Genomic DNA, 27,684 nt, shown 5'->3' on the forward strand with positions numbered 1-27,684 from the left:
TGGCCTTGGTCCAGGAGCCCAGCCAAGGAATGTGGTGAAAAAAGCAGCCTGAGGAAGCAAATCTCCAGTATTCCGTTCCATCCTGAAACAGCATCACTCGCCGGAACCCTAGGTGGCCAAGAGAGACCCATGAAAGTGACAGCCGCCAGGACCAGGTCAGTCTGGGGTGAGGGCAACCTGCGGGCATTGTTCTGGCACTAACCCCCTGGCATCTGTCCCCTGTCACTCAGCTGGTTGGTTTTCTATTGCAATAGCTGTAAATATACCACCAGGTTCTAGAGGTTGTAATCCACACAGGAACCAAAGAGCTTGCACTTCAATTATTTTATACTGGTGTATTCCATTGGTATATACGTTCTCCTATATCTGTGCCCCACGTATCACCAGTATGTGTATATAAGGAGTACTCGCTGGCCAGTCTCTGTTGTACCGATATCCGGAATGAGAATTGACTGACGGGCGGCATTCTGCAGCGGCTTTCACAAAATTCTTCCAAGACTGAAGGAAAAGTAGATTAGGAGATGCGTGAGGAGGGTTTACCAGCCTGTGCAACCCGAGCACTTCACTTTACCCGTGCCCTTTGAAGTGTGTTAGGAAATGTTTTACTTACTGACAGATGAAAATTCCTCTCTTTAAAATAGGCATGTCTAATCTTACACCTGTGTCAAAGCAACCAGGTGTATTCCTTATGTACACACTGAATTGGGATAGAAACCATTTATACAGATCATTGTCTCTTGGACGTGTATAGATCTGCAGTGTACGTCGGGTTATTACAGTGTATGTGCAGGGGATGGGCGTGTCTCCTGTCACTGGGAGCACGGCAATGTGTATATAATGTACAGTATGGTCACATGGCATCAAGACGTTACATTATATACAGTGAGGACTAGCAGCTGTGTGTGGTATTTATCTCATTACTATCAATTACCCCAGTGCTGGGGTAGCCAACTCCAGTCCTCGAGAGCTACCAACAGTTCACGTTTTCCAGACAACATAGCTGATGCACAGGTGCACTCATTACTCACTGACACATTTCCCAGGTCACATAGCACAGGTGCACTCATTACTCACTGACACATTTCCCAGGTCACCCGGCAGCTGCACAGGAGTACTCATTAGTCACTGACACATTTCCCAGGTCACCCGGCAGCTGCACAGGAGTACTCATTAGTCACTGACACATTTCCCAGGTCACCCAGTAGCTGCACAGGTGTACTCATTACTCACTGACACATTTCCCAGGTCACCCGGCAGCTGCACAGGAGTACTCATTAGTCACTGACACATTTCCCAGGTCACCCAGCAGGTGCACAGGTGTACTCATTACTCACTGACACATTTCCCAGGTCACCCGGCAGCTGCACAGGTGCACTCATTACTCACTGACACATTTCCCAGGTCACCCGGCAGCTGCACAGGTGCACTCATTACTCACTGACACATTTCCCAGGTCACCCGGCAGCTGCACAGGAGTACTCATTAGTCACTGACACATTTCCCAGGTCACCCAGCAGGTGCACAGGTGTACTCATTACTCACTGACACATTTCCCAGGTCACCCGGCAGCTGCACAGGTGCACTCATTACTCACTGACACATTTCCCAGGTCACCCGGCAGCTGCACAGGTGCACTCATTACTCACTGACACATTTCCCAGGTCACCCGGCAGCTGCACAGGTGCACTCGTTACTCACTGACACATTTTCAAAGATCCACAGGTGGAGCTAATTACTTCCCTTGTGATTCTGTGAGGAGATCTGGAAAACATGAACTGTTGGTAGCTGTCGAGGACTGGAGTTGGATACCGAGCCCCAGTGCAATGAGCAATATATAGCAACACTATCACCATGGGATTGGAACCAGGGTCTCTAGCACCATAAAGTACTAAGTACCTGCAGATGGGCCCCATACACACTAGAGCATGGGTCCTCAAACTGCGGCCCTCCAGATGATGTGGAACTACAAATCCCAGCATGCCTTGCCACAGTTTTAACACTCCCTTATAGCAAAACTGTGGCAAGGCATGCTGGGATTTGTAGTTTCACAACATCTGGAGGGCCGCAGTTTGAGGATGCTAGATATTACTCAGATAGCGCCGTCTGACTGATGTCTTTTTATATCTCCTCTAGCACGTACACTCAGTAATGTTAGCGAGTCACACTGTTTTTCTATTGTTCTGAATTACCCCAGTGTTGGGGCCAATATAAAAAGCTCAGCATGTGATTGGAACCAGGGTCTCGATCACCATAAAATAAATATATATACCTGGCCCACATACAGGCTGAGCTAGCGCAGGGTTTATTGGTAGCAGTGTATTTTTTCTCATGTTATCAATTACCCCAGTGCTGGGCAACATAAAGCAAAACTGTCATAGTGGGATTGGAACCAGGGTCTCCAGCACTGTAGGGCACCACATACCAGCCAACATACTGACCAAGCTGCTTCACATGTTACGTAAAGAAATGTAGGTACTTGTGTACTAGCACGGCGCCCACGATATTTGGTCGCACTACATATAATCGCATTGCATGCCATACACCCGATGCACAGTGATGCGATTTAAAATTGTATAAGCCTCCTATTCGATGTTTAATTGTATAAGCACCCTAATGGGGGCTTACAATGTTAAATGCACCCCCACTATGAACGTGCACCCGAAGCGTGGCGAGCGCAGCGGTACGCATCCTCCGACCTTTTCATACCCCCACTATCCACGTCGGCGTGGAGTTGATTTTAGATAGGTCGGTAGGATGCGTACCGCCGCCCCTCGCGGGCTCGCTGCGCTCACCACGCTTTGGGTTCACGTTCATAGTGGGGGTGGTGTGGGGGTACATTTAACATTGTAAGCCCCTATTAGGGTGCTTATACAATTTTAAATCGCATACCATTGTATATGCGATACAATGGCATACAATGCGATGGTATACAATTTAAAATTGTATAACATCGGCTGCCATCGCATCGCATACCATCGCATGCCTTATGGTCTGCGATGCGATGGGCGCTGTGCTAGTACACAAGTACCGAAATGTATTTTACTCATAGTTATCAATTACCCCAGTGCAATGGTCAATATATAGCAACACTATCCCCATGGGACTGGAACCATAGTCTTCGGCACCGTAGGGCACCACATACCAGCCAACATATCGACCAAGCTACTTCAGTCCTTACAACATTTTTATTTGTATTTTCTCCAGTACAAAGGGCCATATAGCAAAATGACCACCATTGGGATTGTAACCAGGCTTTCTAGAAACACACCTGCCCACATACCATCAAGTCCTAGAAGGTGTTAGAGAAAAGAGAGTATTTTTCTCATTCACATCAATTACCCCAGTGCAATAAATGAACAAGTTGCCAGTGATGGGAGTGTGCCCCGGTGATAAATCGCCGGGTGCGCGCTCCCGTTTTCACCCCCGTTCTAATCGCAAGCTCCTGCGACCAGCTGATTACCTCTGTGGCACCGCAGGCAGAGGTGCCCTTTCATCACCACGCGCTGATAATAATGTTTTTTCTGCGCATGCGCAGAAGAAACATTATCCAGCGTGCCAGGTATAGTTCTATTGCACATGCGCACACCTCGCGGTGGCCGCCCCGTTCTTCCCCTGCGCATGCGCAAGTACACGATGGTGGGAACCATCGATGGCTGCCGATAGAATGGTTTAAAGCCATAGATGGTTCCTGCAACAAACTGCCATCGATGGAAGCTGCGTCGATGGCCATCCCTAGTCAGGCGAAAACGCAGAATTTTCAGAAGGAGGATTCCAGAGAGGGGCGGAGCAAAGCCCGGAGATGGACAGTATATGCCGGGTCAGTTAAAGTATGCTAGATAGACCAAATGTATATACATAATATATACACACATATACAGTACTGTATATACCTCACAATTGCACTCCATACATATATATATATATATATATATATATATATATATATATATATATATATATATATAAAGATAGTGGGGCGGCACTCCGACCAAATGTGCAGGCTGTTTCCTCCAATAAAGCGGTGCCCCCCGTGTAGAGAAACCTGAGAGAAGCCCAGGATATACAGAACTTGGTTACGGCGGCACTCGACGTGACAATACAATAAATGCCAGGAGACTGGAAGGATTCCCAACGTTTCGAGGCGGTGTGCCTCTTTATCAAGGTGCAGAAAGTCTTTCTGCACCTTGATAAAGAGGCACACCGCACACCGCCTCGAAACGTTGGGAATCCTTCCAGTCTCCTGGCATTTATTGTATTGTCACGTCGAGTGCCGCCGTAACCAAGTTCTATATATCCTGGGCTTCTCTCAGGTTTCTCTACACGGGGGGCACCGCTTTATATATATATATATATATAATATATATATATATATATATACATACATACATACATACTGTAACAGCAGTGTAGACCCCTGGGCATAGCAATGTATTGGGGCCCCTACCTATCCTCCAGCGGTAGTGGTAGGGGGTGCTATGAGCGGAAGCTTTGATGTCCCCCGGGTGGTAGGGGGTATTATATCAACCGCTCAGCATGTAGGGCCTGGATCAGTCATTTCCACTAATTACCCCTTTACTGCACAGATGGTGGGAGATGGGGGTATTGGGCTGAATGAAGGGGCCCTGATACATAACTTCCAGGGTGGTAGAGGATGTTTAATACGCAGAGGAAGGGTGTATAGTGGAGTGGGCTTGTTATTCATAATTTTCTGGTGGGAGGACAGCTTGCTTGACTGCAGATATCTCCAGTTCCCAGAAATAGATTTCTTAGAGCGATACCTTCACAGGTATCCGCTGCGCTCGCCACGCTTCGGGCTCGGCAGCTCGCTGCGCTCGCCACACTATTCTATTCTCAACTCCACGCCGACGTGGATAGTGGGGGTATGAAAAGGTCGGAGGACGCGTACCGCCGCCCCTCGTGGGCTCGCTGCGCTCACCACGCTTCGGGTTCACGTTGATCGTGGGGTGGCGTTAACAATTGTGGGGGCCATTTCACACTTCAGGGTGCCTATTTGGCCTCTGTGGGCCATTTAACATTGTTTCCTATGGAAAAATCGGGTCAATTGAGGCATTGAACAGGAAAATCGGGTCAATTGAGACATTTAACATTGTTCCCTATGGGAAATCGCGTCGCACCCGATTTTTTAGTGCATTCAATGCCCGCGATGGGCGCCGTGCTAAGTAAAGAGAACCAAAACTACATATCAGGTGCGTGGAGCTGGAGCAGTAACCAGCTGCTGGAAGGCTGATATCTGTTTTGGGAACAGGAAAGACAAGCTACTAGTGTCCATCAAAGGGGGAGAGTCCCAGCTTTTGGAATATACCCTCAGAACCTGAAATATCTGACTGGTAAGAGCAATTAACAGGCTTGGATGGGGACCACTGCTTTGAAGTCAGATATCTCCGGTTCCCCAGGGCCGATTTTCTTTTTAATTCTTGTACCCATGGAAAGAGGGGACCCTCAGCTTTCAGTCTAGGGTGCGCCACTGGATGTTCAGCTACAGATACCTCCCAACTTCTGTGATGATGAAATAGGGACATAGCGCCCGAAAAGGGGGCGGGGCGTATGCAAATGAGGGCACAGCTTATGCTAATTAGCCGCAACCTCATTTTCATAGGAGAATAGACGTTGTGCGCGTGCGCACAGCGTCTGTTCTATTAGATTGGGGGGTCTCCCAACTGCCACCCCCCCGCAGCGGGACAATGCCTGCCCCGGGTGGGACAGCGGGACAGGACCCGAAAATCTGGACTGTCCCGCTGTAATCGTGACAGTTGGGAGGTATGTGGTTGGGCCTTTGCCAGAGCACTAAGGGATGTGAGGCTGATTCAGAGCCCTGTGTGGGGTGTTACAGGCAGATTTCCTGAAGGCCCCTTCTCTGTGATCTTATCTGCTGTAAGAATAAAATCCACTTCCTGCTCACTGTCATACCGCTGTGGGCCCCCATGTAGGGTTCTTAGTGTAGCTACTAACGGCAAATAGGAATAACGTCTTCTTCACAGTCTGCGGAAAGCCAAATAATTATGTTCCAGTTTGAAAAAATTACTTTGATGACTTTTCTAAGTTACACATTACAAATATAATGTTTTTCCCTTTTTAATTTTACTAATTTGATTTGCCATTTTTGCTTTGAAAAGACAGACCCAGGATTTAAGGATTTGTCCCTGGAAATGTACCAGCTTTTAATTTTCAGTGCTGAATTTTAATCGCCATCACATACATAAAAAAAAAAAAAAATGTCACTGTTCTGAGACCATGGATAAAATTATATAAGATAAAAAGCTTCAGCAGCAAAGCATAACATGTCAGTTAGTTTTATTTCAAACTTACAGTTTACAGTTCCCCCTTCTCCCTTTATTCCACTTCCCTTTCTCCTCCCTCTGGTCAAGCCCTCTGGTCAGATCCATCTTAGGTCCATCTTACCTCCTCCCTCTGGTCAGGTCCATCATTGCTCATCGCTCTGGTCAGGTCCATCATTCCTCATCGCTCTGGTCAGGTCCATCATTCCTCATCGCTCTGGTCAGGTCCATCATTCCTCATCGCTCTGGTCAGGTCCATCATTCCTCATCGCTCTGTTCAGGTCCATCATTCCTCATCGCTCTGGTCAGGTCCATCTTGCCTCTTTCCTCTGATCAGGTCCATCATTCCTCATCGCTCTGGTCAGGTCCATCATTCCTTATCGCTCTGGTCAGATCCATCATTCCTCATCGCTCGGTCAGGTCCATCATTCCTCATCACTCGGTCAGGTCCACCTTCCCTCCTCCCTCTTGTCAGGTCCATCATTCCTCATCGCTCTGGTCAGGTCCATAATCCCTTATTGCTCTGGTCAGGTTCATCATTCCTCATTGTTTTGGTCAGGTCCATCATTCCTCATTGTTTTGGTCAGGTCCATAATCCCTTATCGCTCTGGTTAGGTCCATTATTCCTCATTGCTCTGGTCAGGTCCATCATTCCTCATTGTTTTGGTCAGGTCCATCTTACCTCCTCCCTCTGGTCAGATCCATTATTCCTCATCGCTCTGGTCAGGTCCATCATTCCTCATCGCTCTGGTCAGGTCCATCATTCCTCATCACTCTGGTCAGGTTCATCATTCTTCATCGCTCTGGTCAGGTCCATCATTCCTCATCACTCTGGTCAGGTTCATCATTCTTCATCGCTCTGGTCAGGTCCATCATTCCTCATCACTCTGGTCAGGTTCATCATTCCTCATCACTCTGGTCAGGTCCATCATTCCTCATCGCTCTGGTCAGATCCATCATTCCTCATCGCTCTGGTCAGGTTCATCATTCCTCATCGCTCTGGTCAGATCCATCATTCTTCATCGCTCTGGTCAGGTTCCTCATTCCTCATCGCTCTGGTCAGGTCCATCATTCCTCATCGCTCTGGTCAGGTTCATCATTCCTCATCGCTCTGGTCAGGTCCATCATTCCTCATCGCTCTGGTCAGATCCATCATTCCTCATCGCTCTGTTCAGGTCCATCATTCCTCATCGCTCTGGTCAGGTCCATCATTCCTCATCGCTCTGGTCAGGTCCATCATTCCTTATCGCTCTGGTCAGATCCATCATTCCTCATCGCTCGGTCAGGTCCATCATTCCTCATCACTCGGTCAGGTCCACCTTCCCTCCTCCCTCTTGTCAGGTCCATCATTCCTCATCGCTCTGGTCAGGTCCATAATCCCTTATTGCTCTGGTCAGGTTCATCATTCCTCATTGTTTTGGTCAGGTCCATCATTCCTCATTGTTTTGGTCAGGTCCATAATCCCTTATCGCTCTGGTTAGGTCCATTATTCCTCATCGCTCTGGTCAGGTCCATCATTCCTCATTGTTTTGGTCAGGTCCATCTTACCTCCTCCCTCTGGTCAGATCCATTATTCCTCATCGCTCTGGTCAGGTCCATCATTCCTCATCGCTCTGGTCAGGTCCATCATTCCTCATCACTCTGGTCAGGTTCATCATTCTTCATCGCTCTGGTCAGGTTCCTCATTCCTCATCGCTCTGGTCAGGTCCATCATTCCTCATCGCTCTGGTCAGATCCATCATTCCTCATCACTCTGGTCAGGTTCATCATTCTTCATCGCTCTGGTCAGGTCCATCATTCCTCATCACTCTGGTCAGGTTCATCATTCCTCATCACTCTGGTCAGGTTCATCATTCTTCATCGCTCTGGTCAGGTCCATCATTCCTCATCACTCTGGTCAGGTCCATCATTCCTCATCACTCTGGTCAGGTTCATCATTCTTCATCGCTCTGGTCAGGTTCATCATTCCTCATCACTCTGGTCAGGTTCATCATTCCTCATCGCTCTGGTCAGGTCCATCATTCCTCATCGCTCTGGTCAGGTCCATCATTCCTCATCGCTCTGGTCAGGTCCATCATTCCTCATCGCTCTGGTCAGGTCCATCATTCCTCATCGCTCTGGTCAGGTTCCTCATTCCTCATCGCTCTGGTCAGGTCCATCATTCCTCATCGCTCTGGTCAGGTTCATCATTCCTCATCGCTCTGGTCAGATCCATCATTCCTCATCACTCTGGTCAGGTCCATCATTCCTCATCGCTCTGGTCAGGTTCATCATTCCTCATCGCTCTGGTCTGGTTCATCATTCCTCATCGCTCTGGTCAGATCCATCATTCCTCATCGCTCTGGTCAGGTTCATCATTCCTCATCGCTCTGGTCAGGTCCCCATCATCTTAATATTTAAATTGATCATACTTTGTTACTAGAGAAATCCAAGCGAATACTATTTCTGAAACTCTGACCAGCGAGGGCCGCTGTCACATTGTAGCTAATTACCGGAGCATTATCTTAGAGTCAGCAAAAATTGTCAAACAACAGAATATTCATAGAAAAATAAATGGAGTTTAATATATCTTCTGATGCTACTGTAGAACATATGGAAAATATTGTGGGTAGGAAGCACAGGGTGGTAGCTCCGCTGTCAGGCAGAGGCTTACCACACCCCGTGGAGTGCTTGGGATCAGAGAGCGTAGGACATCTGGAAGTTATACTGAGTGTTTGACAGCAAGGAAAAATATTTGTGCAGCTTACTGGGAGCGGACATATTGGTATTCGTGCTGCATCTGTGCACTCTCTCCCCATCTCTCCCTCTCTCTCCGTCTCTGACTGACTGCAGTCTCACTTCCTCTTCTGTTAACCTGTTTTGCAGAACGGATGTGTGGTCAACGACTGAAGCCCGTGTTGGGGGTTTGAGGGAATCAAATCAGGCCACAACATCCCTGAATAAAGTGGAGGAGTTAGCGAGATGCTTACCATCAAACTGCCCCAGCTCCTGAGTGTCCATCAGATGCCCCGGGTAAGTGTCTCTCTGCCTCTGTATCCTCTTATAACAAGATCACAAATCCCACCTGTGGCTGATCTTCATCTCTGCGTTCCTCCTGTCTGATTCTTAGAAATAATATAATGAAGAACCCTGCGGTGTTATACCGCCGTAACCACCTTACACGAGGCCCAGCTAATACGGTGTGGAGATTTATTTTCAGATTGGCTGTATAACCACTATTTATAATAACTCAAGCGCTATTATAATAATATAAGTCGCACTAAGGGCCTTATTCTGATTGCCTCGCTCGGACACAAATGCGCTTGGAGAACATATCTTAGCTCACTGCGCATGCGTACCATTCGCAAGGCGCAGGTTTGGGCGGCCATGCACGCTCGCGACCTACGAATAGAAATACACTAGCGAACGAACTCATGCAGAGGGGGCGGAATGTGGGCGTATGGCTGGGCTTATACTGGGGCGGTGGCTACATGGGCTGGGCGGTGGCTTCGCTCCACTGTGCGAGCGCTCGGACTGATCGAGCTCAAAATCACTTGCTCTGTAAAAGTAAGTCTCACGCCCCGCCGCCCAGCCGCTTCTCGGCCCAACATTCACACATTATGCGATCAGCACGCATAATTGCTACACACCCATGCACCTGCACACAATACACACCCATGCACCTGCACACTATACACACCCATGCATCTGCACACTATACACACTCATGCACCTGCACACTATACACACCCATGCACCTGCACACTATACACACCCATGCACCTGCACCCAATACACACCCATGCACCTGCACCCAATACACACCCATGCAGCTGCACACAATACACACCCATGCACCTGCACCCAATACACACCCATGCACCTGCACACTATACACACCCATGCACCTGCACCCAATACACACCCATGCACCTGCACACTATACACACCCGTGCACCTGCACACAATACTCACCCATGCACCTGCACACAATACTCACCCATACACCTGCACCCAATACACACCCATGCACCCGCACACAATACACACCCATGCACCTGCACACTATACACACCCGTGCACCTGCACACAATACACACCCGTGCACCTGCACCCAATACACACCCATGCACCTGCACACTATACACACCCATGCACCTGCACACTATACACACCCATGCACCTGCACACAATACACACCCATGCACCTGCACACTATACACACCCATGCAGCTGCACACAATACTCACCCATGCACCTGCACCCAATACACACCCATGCACCTGCACACTATACACACCCATGCACCTGCACACTATACACACCCATGCACCTGCACCCAATACACACCCATGTACCTGCACACAATACACACCCATGCAGCTGCACCCAATACACACCCATGCACCTGCACCCAATACACACCCATGCACCTGCACCCAATACACACCCGTGCACCTGCACACAATACTCACCCGTGCACCTGCACACAATACTCACTCATGCACCTGCACCCAATACACACCCATGCACCTGCACCCAATACACACCCATGCACCTGCACACAATACACACCCATGCGCCTGCACACAATACACACCCATGTGCCTGCACCCAATACACACCCATGCACCTGCACCCAATACACACCCATGCACCTGCACCCAATACACACCCATGCACCTGCACACAATACACACCCATGCACCTGCACACAATACACACCCATGCACCTGCACCCAATACACACCTATGCACCTGCACCCAATACTCACCCATGCACCTGCACACAATACTCACCCATGCACCTGCACCCAATACACACCCATGCACCTGCACCCAATACACACCCATGCACCTGCACCCAATACTCACCCATGCACCTGCACCCAATACACACCTATGCACCTGCACACAATACTCACCCGTGCACCTGCACACAATACACGCCCATGCAGCTGCACACAATACTCACTCCATGCACCTGCACACAATACTCACCCATGCACCTGCACACAATACTCACCCATGCACCTGCACACAATACTCACCCATGCACCTGCACACAATACTCACCCCATGCACCTGCACACAATACTCACCCCATGCACCTGCACACAATACTCACCCATGCACCTGCACACAATACTCACCCATGCACCTGCACACTATACACACACCCAGGCACCTGCACCCAATACTCACCCATGCACCTGCACACAATACTCACCCATGCACCTGCACACTATACACACACCCAGGCACCTGCACACAATACACACCCATGCAGCTGCACCCAATACACACCCATGCACCTGCACCCAATACACACCTATGCACCTGCACACAATACTCACCCGTGCACCTGCACACAATACACGCCCATGCAGCTGCACACAATACTCACTCCATGCACCTGCACACAATACTCACCCATGCACCTGCACACAATACTCACCCATGCACCTGCACACAATACTCACCCATGCACCTGCACACAATACTCACCCCATGCACCTGCACACAATACTCACCCCATGCACCTGCACACAATACTCACCCATGCACCTGCACACAATACTCACCCATGCACCTGCACACTATACACACACCCAGGCACCTGCACCCAATACTCACCCATGCACCTAATACTCACCCATGCACCTGCACACAATACTCACCCATGCACCTGCACACTATACACACACCCAGGCACCTGCACACAATACACACCCATGCAGCTGCACCCAATACACACCCATGCGCCTGCACACAATACTCACCCATGCACCTGCACACAATACACACCCATGCACCTGCACACAATACTCACCCATGCACACAATACTCACCCATGCACCTGCACACAATACTCACCCATGCACACAATACACACCCATGCAGCTGCACCCAATACACACCCATGCACCCAATACTCACCCATGCACCAACTACATGGCAGCCACACGGGACGCCCACTGTACTACTGCAGTGTTACCACTGACACTTCTCTGCGTTCATATCTCTTATATCTTTCATTGTTTTTACCCACAATTGCACTTGTTTGATTTGCTGCTATTATTTGCCATTGTAAAGTAACAAACCTTTACCACCCAATTGCCCCTGTCATGTTTCCCCAATAGTACACACAATTACAACAAGCCGACATGTGTCAACTCTCACACAAACATGCAAACATTCCAGGATCAGCATCAGGGTTTAGCCACAACAATATACAAAGTGCTGAGTGACACATTATTGTTCAGCACATTGGAGGGACACATCCTGTACATCGCAAGTGAAACATTAACACTAGAACGAGACCGGTAATAACCAGGTCAATTTGGGGAGGCGATTAATTCATTGAAACCAATAAACCTCATGAAATGAGGGTAATTGGTTAATAGGTTGTTAATGACTTGCGAGTGTGAAACGCCCGCAGACTGCATTCACTTGGCTGCCCACTGGATGTCCAAGTGAACAGGCTGAGTACCGTGTGAACACTTTAGCGCATGTGTAGTGTAATACAGTGCAGTGCAGTGCTGTGTAATGCCACTCCCCTTTGGCTTAGAGGTGTGCCTTCGATGGCCATGTGCGAGTGGGTGCCGTTCGGTCTGATGCGTGCGAATGTGTGTCCGAGCTCATGAACCAGAATAAGGCCCTAAGTGTCAATGCCGCATGCAGCTGGCTGAGGTTTTATTTCTGAAATAGGTCTATAAAGATGCACCAAGACGGAACTGCACCCCTGCAGCTGGTTGTCTCTGCGTTGGCCATCGGGGCTCAGCGGTTCCCCCAGTCCATCACTAGAAAACCATGGCCACATTGTGTACCCTCCGGAAAGATTTTGAAAAGGAGATAACATATAGGAGGGCAGCTCTGAGATGCATGCTTAGAGTAATTCAGAGATAACAATACATCAGCCTTCTATATGGGATTGCTGCTTCAGAGACGTCTGTGGAACAGTTCTCACAGTGGCAAATTATTAGGCGCGTTACTAATATCTTATTTCCTCAATGTCAGGTATTCTGGGAAGATGGAATCATGTCGGGGTACCGACACCCTAAAAGCTCCGCCCTGGACTGTTTGCTTAGTTCCTTTCAAATGACCAACGAAACTGTGAACATCTGGACCCACTTTCTACCAACATGGTGAGTGGATATGTCCCGCACAGGTAGTGTTTATTGCACAGGTCGGAAGGGCCTCTAGATGAAGGACAGGTGGGCAGTAAGACTGACATTTCATTATATTATTGTAGTTGCTTATATTCAGACCTTTCAGCAACATTGCTACCACTGTTCATGGGTGCAATTCACACCCAATACTGTAAAGGGAAGATTGCTGAACGAATAGATGGTAACAGGTTTCTAGTGACTGGATAGGCTGCACTATCAGTGATGTCACAGGCTCCTGGTGACTGTATAGGCTGCACTCTCAGTGATGTCACAGGCTCCTGGTGACTGTATAGGCTGCACTCTCAGTGATGTCACTGGCTCCTAGTAACTGTATAGGCTGCACCCTCAGTGATGTCACAGGCTTCTAGTGACTGGATAGGCTGCACTCTCAGTGATGTCACTGGCTCCTGGTGACTGTATAGGCTGCACTATCAGTGATATCACTGGCTCCTAGTAACTGTATAGGCTGCACCCTCAGTGATGTCACAGGCTTCTAGTGACTGGATAGGCTGCACTCTCAGTGATGTCACTGGCTCCTAGTAACTGTATAGGCTGCACTCTCAGTGATGTCACTGGCTCCTGGTGACTGTATAGGCTGCACTATCAGTGATGTCACTGGCTCCTAGTAACTGTATAGGCTGCACCCTCAGTGATGTCACTGGCTCCTAGTGACTGGATAGGCTGCACTCTCAGTGATGTCACTGGCTCCTAGTAACTGTATAGGCTGCACCCTCAGTGATGTCACTGGCTCCTAGTGACTGGATAGGCTGCACTCTCAGTGATGTCACTGGCTGCTGGTGACTGTATAGGCTGCACTCTCAGTGATGTCACAGGCTCCTGGTGACTGGATAGGCTGCACTCTCAGTGATGTCACTGGCTCCTGGTGACTGTATAGGCTGCACTCTCAGTGATGTCACAGGCTCCTGGTGACTGGATAGGCTGCACTCTCAGTGATGTCACTGGCTCCTAGTAACTGTATAGGCTGCACTCTCAGTGATGTCACTGGCTCCTGGTGACTGTATAGGCTGCACTCTCAGTGATGTCACTGGCTCCTAGTAACTGTATAGGCTGCACCCTCAGTGATGTCACTGGCTCCTAGTGACTGGATAGGCTGCACTCTCAGTGATGTCACTGGCTCCTAGTAACTGTATAGGCTGCACCCTCAGTGATGTCACTGGCTCCTAGTGACTGGATAGGCTGCACTCTCAGTGATGTCACTGGCTGCTGGTGACTGTATAGGCTGCACTCTCAGTGATGTCACAGGCTCCTGGTGACTGGATAGGCTGCACTCTCAGTGATGTCACTGGCTCCTGGTGACTGTATAGGCTGCACTCTCAGTGATGTCACTGGCTCCTGGTGACTGTATAGGCTGCACTCTCAGTGATGTCACAGGCTCCTGGTGACTGGATAGGCTGCACTCTCAGTGATGTCACTGGCTCCTGGTGACTGTATAGGCTGCACTCTCAGTGATGTCACTGGCTCCTAGTGACTGGATAGGCTGCACTCTCAGTGATGTCACTGGCTCCTGGTGACTGTATAGGCTGCACTCTCAGTGATGTCACAGGCTCCTGGTGACTGGATAGGCTGCACTCTCAGTGATGTCACTGGCTCCTGGTGACTGTATAGGCTGCACTCTCAGTGATGTCACTGGCTCCTAGTGACTGGATAGGCTGCACTCTCAGTGATGTCACTGGCTCCTAGTGACTGGATAGGCTGCACTCTCAGTGATGTCACAGGCTCCTAGTGACTGGATAGGCTGCACTCTCAGTGATGTCACTGGCTCCTAGTGACTGGATAGCATGCACTCTCAGTGATGTCACTGGCTCCTAGTAACTGTATAGGCTGCACCCTCAGTGATGTCACAGGCTCCTAGTGACTGGATAGGCTGCACTCTCAGTGATGTCACAGGCTCCTAGTGACTGTATAGGCTGCACTCTCAGTGATGTCACTGGCTCCTGGTGACTGTATAGGCTGCACTCTCAGTGATGTCACTGGCTCCTAGTAACTGTATAGGCTGCACCCTCAGTGATGTCACAGGCTTCTAGTGACTGGATAGGCTGCACTCTCAGTGATGTCACTGGCTCCTAGTAACTGTATAGGCTGCACCCTCAGTGATGTCACTGGCTCCTAGTGACTGTATAAGTGGCAATCTCAGTGATGTCACTGGCTCCTAGTGCCTGGAGAGGCTGTACTCTCAGTGATGTCACAGGCTCCTAGTGACTGGATAGGCTGCACTCTCAGTGATGTCACAGGCTCCTAGTGACTGGATAGGCTGCACTCTCAGTGATGTCACTGGCTCCTAGTGACTGGATAGGCTGCACTCTCAGTGATGTCACTGGCTCCTAGTAACTGTATAGGCTGCACCCTCAGTGATGTCACTGGCTCCTAGTGACTGTATAGGTGGCAATCTCAGTGATGTCACTGGCTCCTAGTAACTGTATAGGCTGCACCCTCAGTGATGTCACAGGCTTCTAGTGACTGGATAGGCTGCACTCTCAGTGATGTCACTGGCTCCTAGTAACTGTATAGGCTGCACCCTCAGTGATGTCACTGGCTCCTAGTGACTGTATAAGTGGCAATCTCAGTGATGTCACTGGCTCCTAGTAACTGTATAGGCTGCATCCTCAGTGATGTCACAGGCTCCTAGTGACTGTATAGGTGGCACTCTCAGTGATGTCACTGGCTCCTAGTATCTGTATAGGCTGCACCCTCAGTGATGTCACTGGCTCCTAGTGACTGTATAGGTGGCACTCTCAGTGATGTCACTGGCTCCTAGTGACTGTATAGGCTGCACCCTCAGTGATGTCACTGGCTCCTAGTGACTGTATAGTTGGCACTCTCAGTGATGTCACTGGCTCCTAGTGACTGGATAGGCTGCACTTTCAGTGATGTCACAGGCTCCTAGTGACTGTATAGGTGGCACTCTTAGTGATGTCACTGGCTCCTAGTGACTGTATAGGCTGCACCCTCAGTGATGTCACAGGCTCCTAGTGACTGTATAGGTGGCACTCTTAGTGATGTCACTGGCTCCTAGTGACTGGATAGGCTGCACGCTCAGTGATGTCACAGGCTCCTAGTGACTGTATAGGTGGCACTCTTAGTGATGTCACTGGCTCCTAGTGACTGTATAGGTGGCACTCTTAGTGATGTCACTGGCTCCTAGTGACTGGATAGGCTGCACCCTCAGTGATGTCACAGGCTCCTAGTGACTGGATAGGCCGCACTCTCAGTGATGTCACAGGCTCCTGGTGACTGGATAGGCTGCAACCTCAGTGATGTCACAGGCTCCTAGTGACTGTATAGGTGGCACTCTTAGTGATGTCACTGGCTCCTAGTAACTGTATAGGCTGCACCCTCAGTGATGTCACTGGCTCCTAGTGACTGTATAGGTGGCACTCTCAGTGATGTCACAGGCTCCTGGTGACTGGATAGGCTGCAACATCAGTGATGTCACAGGCTCCGGGTGACTGGAAAGGCTGCACTCTCAGTGATGTCACAGGCTCCTGGTGGCTGGATAGGCTCAGCCATTCAATGCATGGCAGTAAGTGGCATGTGCTAGATTATACATGGAGTATCTGTACAGTACTAGATACTACAAATACAAGTATATGTATATGTGATGACATGTAGTTATTAGCTGCATATAACTGATAACTGCGGCCAGTGGGCTGCAATAGGCACAGATCCTGCTGCAGACGATGGATCAGATCAGTGATCGCTGTGCATAATGCTGTCTCTCCAGGTATTTCCTGTGGAGGTTCCTGCTGCTCTCCTACACCCTGGATTTTTTTGGGGAGTCCTACAACTGGCCCCTCTTAGTTTACATGATGCTCATCTGCCTGTACCCCTTCACCTCCAGCTTCGCACACACCTTCAGCAGCATGTCTGCCCATGCACGCCACATCTGCTACTTCCTGGATTATGGTGCGCTGAGCCTCTACAGCCTGGGTATGTACTGTGCTCAACCTCTATAGCCTGGTGTGTACTGTGCTGTACCTCTATAGCCTGGTGTGTGCTGTGCCTCTATAGCCTGGGTGTGTATTGTGCTGTACCTCTATACAACCTGGGTGTATGCTATGTTGTACCTCTATAGCCTGGGCGTGTACTGTGCTGTACCTCTACAGCCTGGGTATGTACTGTGCTCTACCTCTATAGCCTGGTGTGTACTGTGCTGTACCTCTATAGCCTGGTGTGTGCTGTGCCTCTATAGCCTGGGTGAGTATTGTGCTGTACCTCTATACAACCTGGGTGTATGCTATGTTGTACCTCTATAGCCTGGGCGTGTACTGTGCTGTGCTGTACCTCTATAGCCTGGGCATGTACTGTGCTGTACCTCTATAGCCTGGTGTGTACTGTGCTGTACCTCTATAGCCTGGTGTGTACTGTGCTGTACCTCTATAGCCTGGTGTGTACTGTGCTGCACCTCTATAGCCTGGGTGTGTACTGTGCTGTACCTCTATAGCCTGGTGTATACTGTGCTGTACCTCTATAGCCTGGGAGTGTACTGTACTGCATCTATACAACCTGGGTGCATGCTGTGCTGTACCTCTATAGCCTGGGTGTGTACTGTGCTGTACCTCTATAGCCTGGGAGTGTACGGTGCTGCATCTATACAACCTGGGTGCATGCTGTGCTGTACCTCTATAGCCTGGTTATGTACTGTGCTGTACCTCTATAGCCTGGGAGTGTACTGTACTGCATCTATACAACCTGGGTGTATACTGTGCTGTACCTCTTTAGCCTGGGCATGTAATGTGATGTACCTCTATAGCCTGGTGTGTACTGTGCTGTACCTCTATAGCCTGAGTGTGTACTGTGCTGTACCTCTATAGCCTGGGTGTGTACTGTACTGCATCTATACAACCTGGGTGCATGCTGTGCTGTACCTCTATAGCCTGGTGTGTACTGTGCTGTGCCTCTATAGCCTGGGTGTATACTGTGCTGTACCTATATAGCCTGGTGTGTACTGTACTGAACCTCTATAACCTGGGTGTATACTGTACTGCATATATACAACCTGGGTGCATGCTGTGCTGTACCTCTATAGCCTGTGAGTGTACTGTGCTGTACCTCTATAGCCTGGGAGTGTACTGTGCCTATATAGCCTGGGCGTGTACTGTGCTTGTACCTCTATAGCCTGGGCGTGTACTGTGCTGCATCTATACAACCTGGGTGTATGCTGTGCTATACCTCTATAGCCTGGGCGTGTACTGTGCTGCATCTATACAACCTGGGCGTATGCTGTGCTGTACCTCTATAGCCTGGGCATGTACTGTGCTGTACCTCTATAGCCTGGGAGTGTACTAAGCTGCATCTATACAACCTGGGTGTATGCTGTGCTGTACCCATGCACTGTGCTGTACCTCTATAGCTTGTGATTGTACTGTACTGCATCTATACAAACTGGGTGTATGCTGTGCTGTACCACTATAGCCGGGGCATGTACTGTGCTGTACCTCTATAGCCTGGGAGTACTATAGTACTGCATCTATACAACCTATACCTCTATAGCCTGGGTGTATACTGTACTGCATATTTACAACCTGGGTGTGTACTGTGCTGTGCCTCTATAGCCTGGGAGTGTACTGTACTGCATATAAACAACCTGGGTATTTGCTGTGCTGTACCTCTATAGCCTGGGTGTATACTGTGCTGTACCTATATAGCCTGGTGTGTACTGTACTGAACCTCTATAACCTGGGTGTATACTGTACTGCATATATACAACCTGGGTGCATGCTGTGCTGTACCTCTATAGCCTGGGAGTGTACTGTGCTGTACCTCTATAGCCTGGGAGTGTACTGTGCCTATATAGCCTGGGTGTGTACTGTACTACATTTATACAACCTGGGTGTATGCTGTGCTGTACCTCTATAGCCTGGGTGTGTTCTGTGCTGTACCTCTACAGCCCAGGTGTCTTTACCTATCTGTAAAACACCTAAAATGCTTAGAACCATTGTCCTGTGCTGTGTGCGGTGTCCCCTGAGAACCATTGTCCTGTGATGTGTGCGGTGTCCCCTGAGGACCGCTTTCCTGTGCTGTGTGCGGTGTCCCCTGAGAACCATTGTCCTGTGCGGTGTCCCCTGAGGACCGCTGTCCTGTGCTGTGTGCGGTGTCCCCTGAGGACCGTTGTCCTGTGCTGTGTGCGGTGTCCCCTGAGAACCATTGTCCTGTGCTGTGTGTGGTGTCCCCTGAGAACCATTGTCCTGTGCTGTGTGCGGTGTCCCCTGAGGACCGCTTTCCTGTGCTGTGTGCGGTGTCCCCTGAGAACCATTGTCCTGTGCGGTGTCCCCTGAGGACCGCTGTCCTGTGCTGTGTGCGGTGTCCCCTGAGGACCGTTGTCCTGTGCTGTGTGCGGTGTCCCCTGAGAACCATTGTCCTGTGCTGTGTGTGGTGTCCCCTGAGAACCATTGTCCTGTGCTGTGTGCGGTGTCCCCTGAGGACCGCTTTCCTGTGCTGTGTGCGGTGTCCCCTGAGAACCATTGTCCTGTGCGGTGTCCCCTGAGGACCGCTGTCCTCAGGTGAGATGTTTATCTATGTGTATATCAGAGACTGTGATACTGGGACGAGGGTGTGGGCCGGCAACTTGGCGGGACAGATCCCACATGTTAAAAGGGTAGCTGGGAGAAATGTGTCCTCTGTGTATACACTGCACACTACCACTTATCTGGCTGTGTGCACCACGTGGGATTGTCAGCATATGTACATGTGTGTGCTGCCTCTCTCTCTCTCTCTTTCTCTCGCTATCTGTAGCTATATATATATATATATATATATATATATATATATATATATATATTTATATATATATGTGTGTGTGTGTGTATTTCCTTTGCAGGCTGTGCCTTCACGTATAGAGCCTACGTTATGCCCGACCGCTGGATAAACAGCACCCTGCACCAATACTACATTCCCATCGCTGCAATTAATACCTTTCTATGCACCGGACTGTCCTGCTACTCCCGGTATGGTAATATATATAAAAAACGTTACTTGTGTATTATAACGGCGCCCACCATATTAAGTCGCACGACATATAATCGCATCGCATGCCATACACCCGATGCACAGCGATGCGATTTTAAATTGTATAAGCCCCCTAATGGGGGCTTACAACATTAAATGCACCCCCACTATGAACGCCAACCCGAAGCGTGGCGAGGGGCAGCAGCACGCGTCCTCCGACCTTTTCATACCCCCACTATCCATGTCGGTGTGGAGTTGATATTATATAGTGTGGCGAGTGCAGCGAGCCACCGAGTCCGAAGCGTGGCGAGCGGACGCGGATTACTTTACATGTATTCCGCGGGCACGCTGCGCTCGCCACACTATATAAAATCAACTCCCCGCCGACATGGATAGTGGGGGTATGAAAAGGTCGTAGGACGCTGCGCTCGCCACGCTTCAGGTTGGTGTTGATAGTGGGGTGCCGTTAGTGGGGGTGCTTTTAACATAGTAAGCACCCATCACGTTTAATTATCTTATAGGGGCCACTTTTAACATTGAAAAACCCATTAGGGTGCTTATACCATTTTAAATCGCATACCATTGTATATGCGATATAATGGCATACAATGCGATGGTATACAATTTATAATTGAATACCATCGCCTGCCATCGCGTAACATCGCATCGCATACCATCGCATGCCTTGTGGTCTGCGATGCGATGGGCGCCGTGCTAGTACACAAGTACCTATAAAACCCCTAACCTGCCGCATACAGCCATGTGTGACTGTGTCTTACAGGTTCCTGGAGGTGGACCGGCCGCTGCTAAGCAAAGTTCTCCGCACAGTCGCCTTCGTCCACCCGTTTGTGTTTGACAACATCCCGCTGGTGTATCGGGTGAGTGCTCGAGTCTAGAACAGAGAGATCGGTATAGTGAGGAGAGATAAAGTCCAATCAGTGCCTGTCATTTTAAGAAGCACAGCCTGTAACATGTCAGTTAGAAGCTGATTGGCCACACAGACCCCTATGTAAAGACCACTTCAGGACGCTCACTCTATTAGAAGGTTGTGAAACCACCTGTATGCCAGGCTTGGTTGGTACTTTATCTCTCTCCCATACCTAGTACACAGACCCCTATGTAATGACCACTTCAGGACGCTCACTCTATTAGAAGGTTGTGAAACCACCTGTATACCAGGCTTGGTTGGTACTTTATCTCTCTCCCATACTTAGTACACAGACCCCTATGTAATGACCACTTCAGGACACTCACTCTATTAGAAGGTTGTGAAACCACCTGTATACCAGGCTTGGTTGGTACTTTATCTCTCTCCCATACCTAGTACACAGAGCCCTATGTAATGACCACTTCAGGACGCTCACTCTATTAGAAGGTTGTGAAACCACCTGTATGCCAGGCTTGGTTGGTACTTTATCTCTCTCCCATACTTAGTACACAGACCCCTATGTAATGACCACTTCAGGTCGCTCACTCTATTAGAAGGTTGTGAAACCACCTGTATGCCAGGCTTGGTTGGTACTTTATCTCTCTCCCATACTTAGTACACAGACCCCTATGTAATGACCACTTCAGGACGCTCACTCTATTAGAAGGTTGTGAAACCACCTGTATGCCAGGCTTGGTTGGTACTTTATCTCTCTCCCATACCTAGTACACAGACCCCTATGTAATGACCACTTCAGGACGCTCACTCTATTAGAAGGTTGTGAAACCACCTGTATGCCAGGCTTGGTTGGTACTTTATCTCTCTCCCATACCTAGTACACAGACCCCTATGTAATGACCACTTCAGGACGCTCACTCTATTAGAAGGTTGTGAAACCACCTGTATACCAGGCTTGGTTGGTACTTTATCTCTCTCCCATACCTAGTACACAGACCCCTATGTAATGACCACTTCAGGACGCTCACTCTATTAGAAGGTTGTGAAACCACCTGTATGCCAGGCTTGGTTGGTACTTTATCTCTCTCCCATACCTAGTACACAGACCCCTATGTAATGACCACTTCAGGACGCTCACTCTATTAGAAGGTTGTGAAACCACCTGTATGCCAGGCTTGGTTGGTACTTTATCTCTCTCCCATACCTAGTACACAGACCCCTATGTAATGACCACTTCAGGTCGCTCACTCTATTAGAAGGTTGTGAAACCACCTGTATGCCAGGCTTGGTTGGTACTTTATCTCTCTCCCATACTTAGTACACAGACCCCTATGTAATGACCACTTCAGGACGCTCACTCTATTAGAAGGTTGTGAAACCACCTGTATGCCAGGCTTGGTTGGTACTTTATCTCTCTCCCATACCTAGTACACAGACCCCTATGTAATGACCACTTCAGGACGCTCACTCTATTAGAAGGTTGTGAAACCACCTGTATGCCAGGCTTGGTGGGTACTTTATCTCTCTCCCATACTTAGTACACAGACCCCCATGTAATTACCACTTCAGGACGCTCACTCTATTAGAAGGTTGTGAAACCACCTGTATGCCAGGCTTGGTTAGTACTTTATCTCTCTCCCATACTTAGTACACAGACCCCCATGTAATGACCACTTCAGGACGCTCACTCTATTAGAAGGTTGTGAAACCACCTGTATGCCAGGCTTGGTTGGTACTTTATCTCTCTCCCATACTTAGTACACAGACCCCTATGTAATGACCACTTCAGGTCGCTCACTCTATTAGAAGGTTGTGAAACCACCTGTATGCCAGGCTTGGTTGGTACTTTATCTCTCTCCCATACTTAGTACACAGAGCCCTATGTAATGACCACTTCAGGACGCTCACTCTATTAGAAGTTTGGGAAACCACCTGTATACCAGGCTTGGTTGGTACTTTATCTCTCTCCCATACTTAGTACACAGACCCCTATGTAATGACCACTTCAGGACGCTCACTCTATTAGAAGGTTGTGAAACCACCTGTATGCCAGGCTTGGTTGGTACTTTATCTCTCTCCCATACTTAGTACACAGACCCCTATGTAATGACCACTTCAGGTCGCTCACTCTATTAGAAGGTTGTGAAACCACCTGTATACCAGGCTTGGTTGGTACTTTATCTCTCTCCCATACTTAGTACACAGACCCCTATGTAATGACCACTTCAGGACACTCACTCTATTAGAAGGTTGTGAAACCACCTGTATGCCAGGCTTGGTTGGTACTTTATCTCTCTCCCATACTTAGTACACAGACCCCTATGTAATGACCACTTCAGGACACTCACTCTATTAGAAGGTTGTGAAACCACCTGTATGCCAGGCTTGGTTGGTACTTTATCTCTCTCCCATACTTAGTACACAGACCCCTATGTAATGACCACTTCAGGACGCTCACTCTATTAGAAGTTTGGGAAACCACCTGTATACCAGGCTTGGTTGGTACTTTATCTCTCTCCCATACTTAGTACACAGACCCCTATGTAATGACCACTTCAGGACACTCACTCTATTAGAAGGTTGTGAAACCACCTGTATGCCAGGCTTGGTTGGTACTTTATCTCTCTCCCATACTTAGTACACAGAGCCCTATGTAATGACCACTTCAGGACACTCACTCTATTAGAAGGTTGTGAAACCACCTGTATACCAGGCTTGGTTGGTACTTTATCTCTCTCCCATACTTAGTACCAGACCCCATATGTAATGACCACTTCAGGACGCTCACTCTATTAGAAGTTTGGGAAACCACCTGTATACCAGGCTTGGTTGGTACTTTATCTCTCTCCCATACTTAGTACACAGACCCCTATGTAATGACCACTTCAGGACACTCACTCTATTAGAAGGTTGTGAAACCACCTGTATGCCAGGCTTGGTTGGTACTTTATCTCTCTCCCATACTTAGTACACAGACCCCTATGTAATGACCACTTCAGGACACTCACTCTATTAGAAGGTTGTGAAACCACCTGTATGCCAGGCTTGGTTGGTACTTTATCTCTCTCCCATACTTAGTACACAGAGCCCTATGTAATGACCACTTCAGGACACTCACTCTATTAGAAGGTTGTGAAACCACCTGTATACCAGGCTTGGTTGGTACTTTATCTCTCTCCCATACTTAGTACACAGACCCCTATGTAATGACCACTTCAGGACGCTCACTCTATTAGAAGGTTGTGAACCCACCTGTATGCCAGGCTTGGTTGGTACTTTATCTCTCTCCCATACTTAGTACACAGACCCCTATGTAATGACCACTTCAGGACACTCACTCTATTAGAGGTTGTGAAACCACCTGTATACCAGGCTTGGTTGGTACTTTATCTCTCTCCCATACTTAGTACACAGACCCCTATGTAATGACCACTTCAGGACGCTCACTCTATTAGAAGGTTGTGAAACCACCTGTATGCCAGGCTTGGTTAGTACTTTATCTCTCTCCCATACTTAGTACACAGACCCCCATGTAATGACCACTTCAGGACGCTCACTCTATTAGAAGGTTGTGAACCCACCTGTATACCAGGCTTGGTTGGTACTTTATCTCTCTCCCATACTTAGTACACAGACCCCTATGTAATGACCACTTCAGGTCGCTCACTCTATTAGAAGGTTGTGAAACCACCTGTATACCAGGCTTGGTTGGTACTTTATCTCTCTCCCATACTTAGTACACAGACCCCTATGTAATGACCACTTCAGGACACTCACTCTATTAGAAGGTTGTGAAACCACCTGTATGCCAGGCTTGGTTAGTACTTTATCTCTCTCCCATACTTAGTACACAGACCCCTATGTAATGACCACTTCAGGACGCTCACTCTATTAGAAGGTTGTGAAACCACCTGTATACCAGGCTTGGTTGGTACTTTATCTCTCTCCCATACTTAGTACACAGACCCCTATGCAATGACCACTTCAGGACGCTCACTCTATTAGAAGGTTGTGAAACCACCTGTATACCAGGCTTGGTTGGTACTTTATCTCTCTCCCATACTTAGTACCCAGACCCCTATGTAATGACCACTTCAGGACGCTCACTCTATTAGAAGGTTGTGAAACCACCTGTATACCAGGCTTGGTTGGTACTTTATCTCTCTCCCATACCTAGTACACAGACCCCTATGTAATGACCACTTCAGGACGCTCACTCTATTAGAAGGTTGTGAAACCACCTGTATGCCAGGCTTGGTTGGTACTTTATCTCTCTCCCATACTTAGTACACAGACCCCTATGTAATGACCACTTCAGGACGCTCACTCTATTAGAAGGTTGTGAACCCACCTGTATACCAGGCTTGGTTGGTACTTTATCTCTCTCCCATACTTAGTACACAGACCCCTATGTAATGACCACTTCAGGACGCTCACTCTATTAGAAGGTTGTGAAACCACCTGTATGCCAGGCTTGGTTGGTACTTTATCTCTCTCCCATACCTAGTACACAGACCCCTATGTAATGACCACTTCAGGACGCTCACTCTATTAGAAGGTTGTGAAACCACCTGTATGCCAGGCTTGGTTGGTACTTTATCTCTCTCCCATACCTAGTACACAGACCCCTATGTAATGACCACTTCAGGACGCTCACTCTATTAGAAGGTTGTGAAACCACCTGTATGCCAGGCTTGGTTGGTACTTTATCTCTCTCCCATACCTAGTACACAGACCCCTATGTAATGACCACTTCAGGACGCTCACTCTATTAGAAGGTTGTGAAACCACCTGTATGCCAGGCTTGGTTGGTACTTTATCTCTCTCCAAGCTTTGCTAACTCTCTGTAACCCTGCGTAACCTGTGGGTCTCATCACCTGTCGTTGTATCCCGCAGCTCCTGTTCTGCTTTGAGGACGACTGCACCCGGAATGAGGCCATCTCTCTCCACGTTTACCACCTCATTTTCGCTCTTCTCACCGGTTTCCTCTTCGCCTCCCACTTGCCCGAACGCCTGGCGCCTGGGCGCTTCGACTACTTCGGTAAGGTACCACACGCGCACCTGTAGAGCAAGTGATAAGCGCCACCTACTGACTAAATGCAGCCGTGGTCTCCTCGCTATATTGATTGTCTCCCTGGGGTAACTTACCCCCTCTCCCGAATTTATCAGCTTGCAAGCGACCTCCTGCAACTTTTGCTATACACAGTCGTTTTCCTTTCCACCTTCTGTGCACCTCAGCCAGGCATTTATATAATCAGGCAGAGGCATTTGTTTTCTTTTGCCCTGGGATATGACCCCAAATTGCCTTCTGTGCACCTCTGTATCCATTGTGGGGAGGACAGAGATGTTGTATCCAACGGTTACAAGGTTCAAAGGCCTTTCCTGATGATCTAATGCATGGGTCCTCAAACTGCGGCCCTCCAGATGTTGTGAAACTACAAATCCCAGCATGCCTTGCTACGGTTTTGCTATAAGGGAGTGTTAAAACCTTGGCAAGGCATGCTGGGATTTGTAGTTTCACAACATCTGGAGGGCCGCAGTTTGAGGACCCATGATCTAATGATTTGGCTGAAAAGCACGAGCGATAGAGAACACTCAATATATTTAAAAAAGTGATAGAAGGTTATATGTCAAGCAGTGTGTTAAAGCCATCTGAAGATGTGAAGCTTCTTGGATTTATTTCTGGTTTGGAGAAGGAAGAGTATAATACAGAACATGATAAAAGTGTTATTATCTGTGGTTATATTCCTATTATCATCTGCCAAGGATACAGCGCCACCTACAGGACTGCAGACAGGACTGCAGTTTATGACCAATACATGTCTAAAATAACAAGTGTGCCAGCTTTGTTCCATAGGACTTCGAATGATAATGATTCAGGTGACTGTGTAACCTGCCCGATGTTTCTCCTCTCAGGCCACAGCCACCAGCTGTTCCACATCTGCGCCGTCTTGGGCACGCACTTCCAGATGGAGGCCGTGCTGACCGACCGCTCGTCTCGGAAGGCCTGGCTCAGCTTACATTCTGAAGCCGACTCTCTAGCCAGCACCTTGGGGGTAGTGTCCGCTTCCGTGATCGGGAATATCATCCTCATCTGTCTCTTCACCGTCACCCTGCTGTGCTCTTCTCGGGCCAAATCCATCCTGCAGAATCACATCCCCGGAGAGGCCAGGGTCAAGGAACATTGACCGCACCGCTTATTCAGATATGGACTCAGCAGAGGAGGATCTGCAGGGCCAGTGCCCATCTCAGCATTAATAGCCATAGGAGCGTCTCCCCCCTCTGTCTCCCCACCCTGGGTCTCAGCCGCTGTTCCCAGCATTTTTTACGCCTTCTGGACAAAGGGCTGATGTTTCAAGTTTACTTTTGCAAAAAAAACAAACAA

General features: G+C 48.8%; 1 protein-coding gene across 1 annotated transcript; it reads left to right on the forward strand.

Moving 5' to 3' along the window:
- PAQR6 (progestin and adipoQ receptor family member 6) lies at window positions 1–27,684 on the forward strand. The gene is made up of 8 exons (XM_083167431.1): window positions 1–155; window positions 9,162–9,308; window positions 13,296–13,423; window positions 17,190–17,395; window positions 20,286–20,412; window positions 21,195–21,291; window positions 26,196–26,340; window positions 27,216–27,684. Exons 2-8 carry the CDS (start codon window positions 9,258–9,260, stop codon window positions 27,485–27,487), a joined length of 1,026 nt encoding a protein of 341 aa, XP_083023557.1. The 5' UTR covers window positions 1–155; window positions 9,162–9,257; the 3' UTR covers window positions 27,488–27,684.

The sequence above is a fragment of the Crinia signifera genome, chromosome 12, assembly GCF_055691185.1.
Source record: "Crinia signifera chromosome 12, ASM5569118v1, whole genome shotgun sequence".
Classification (NCBI taxonomy): Eukaryota; Metazoa; Chordata; class Amphibia; order Anura; family Myobatrachidae; genus Crinia; species Crinia signifera.

Coding starts and splice junctions, on each gene's coding strand:
- PAQR6 (XM_083167431.1), top strand. CDS start 9,258: ATGCTTACCATCAAACTGCCCCAGCTCCTGAGTGTCCATCAGATGCCC. Junction 13,424..17,189: donor ACCCACTTTCTACCAACATG/GTGAGTGGATAT, acceptor CTGTCTCTCCAG/GTATTTCCTGTGGAGGTTCC. Junction 17,396..20,285: donor GCTGAGCCTCTACAGCCTGG/GTATGTACTGTG, acceptor TTTCCTTTGCAG/GCTGTGCCTTCACGTATAGA.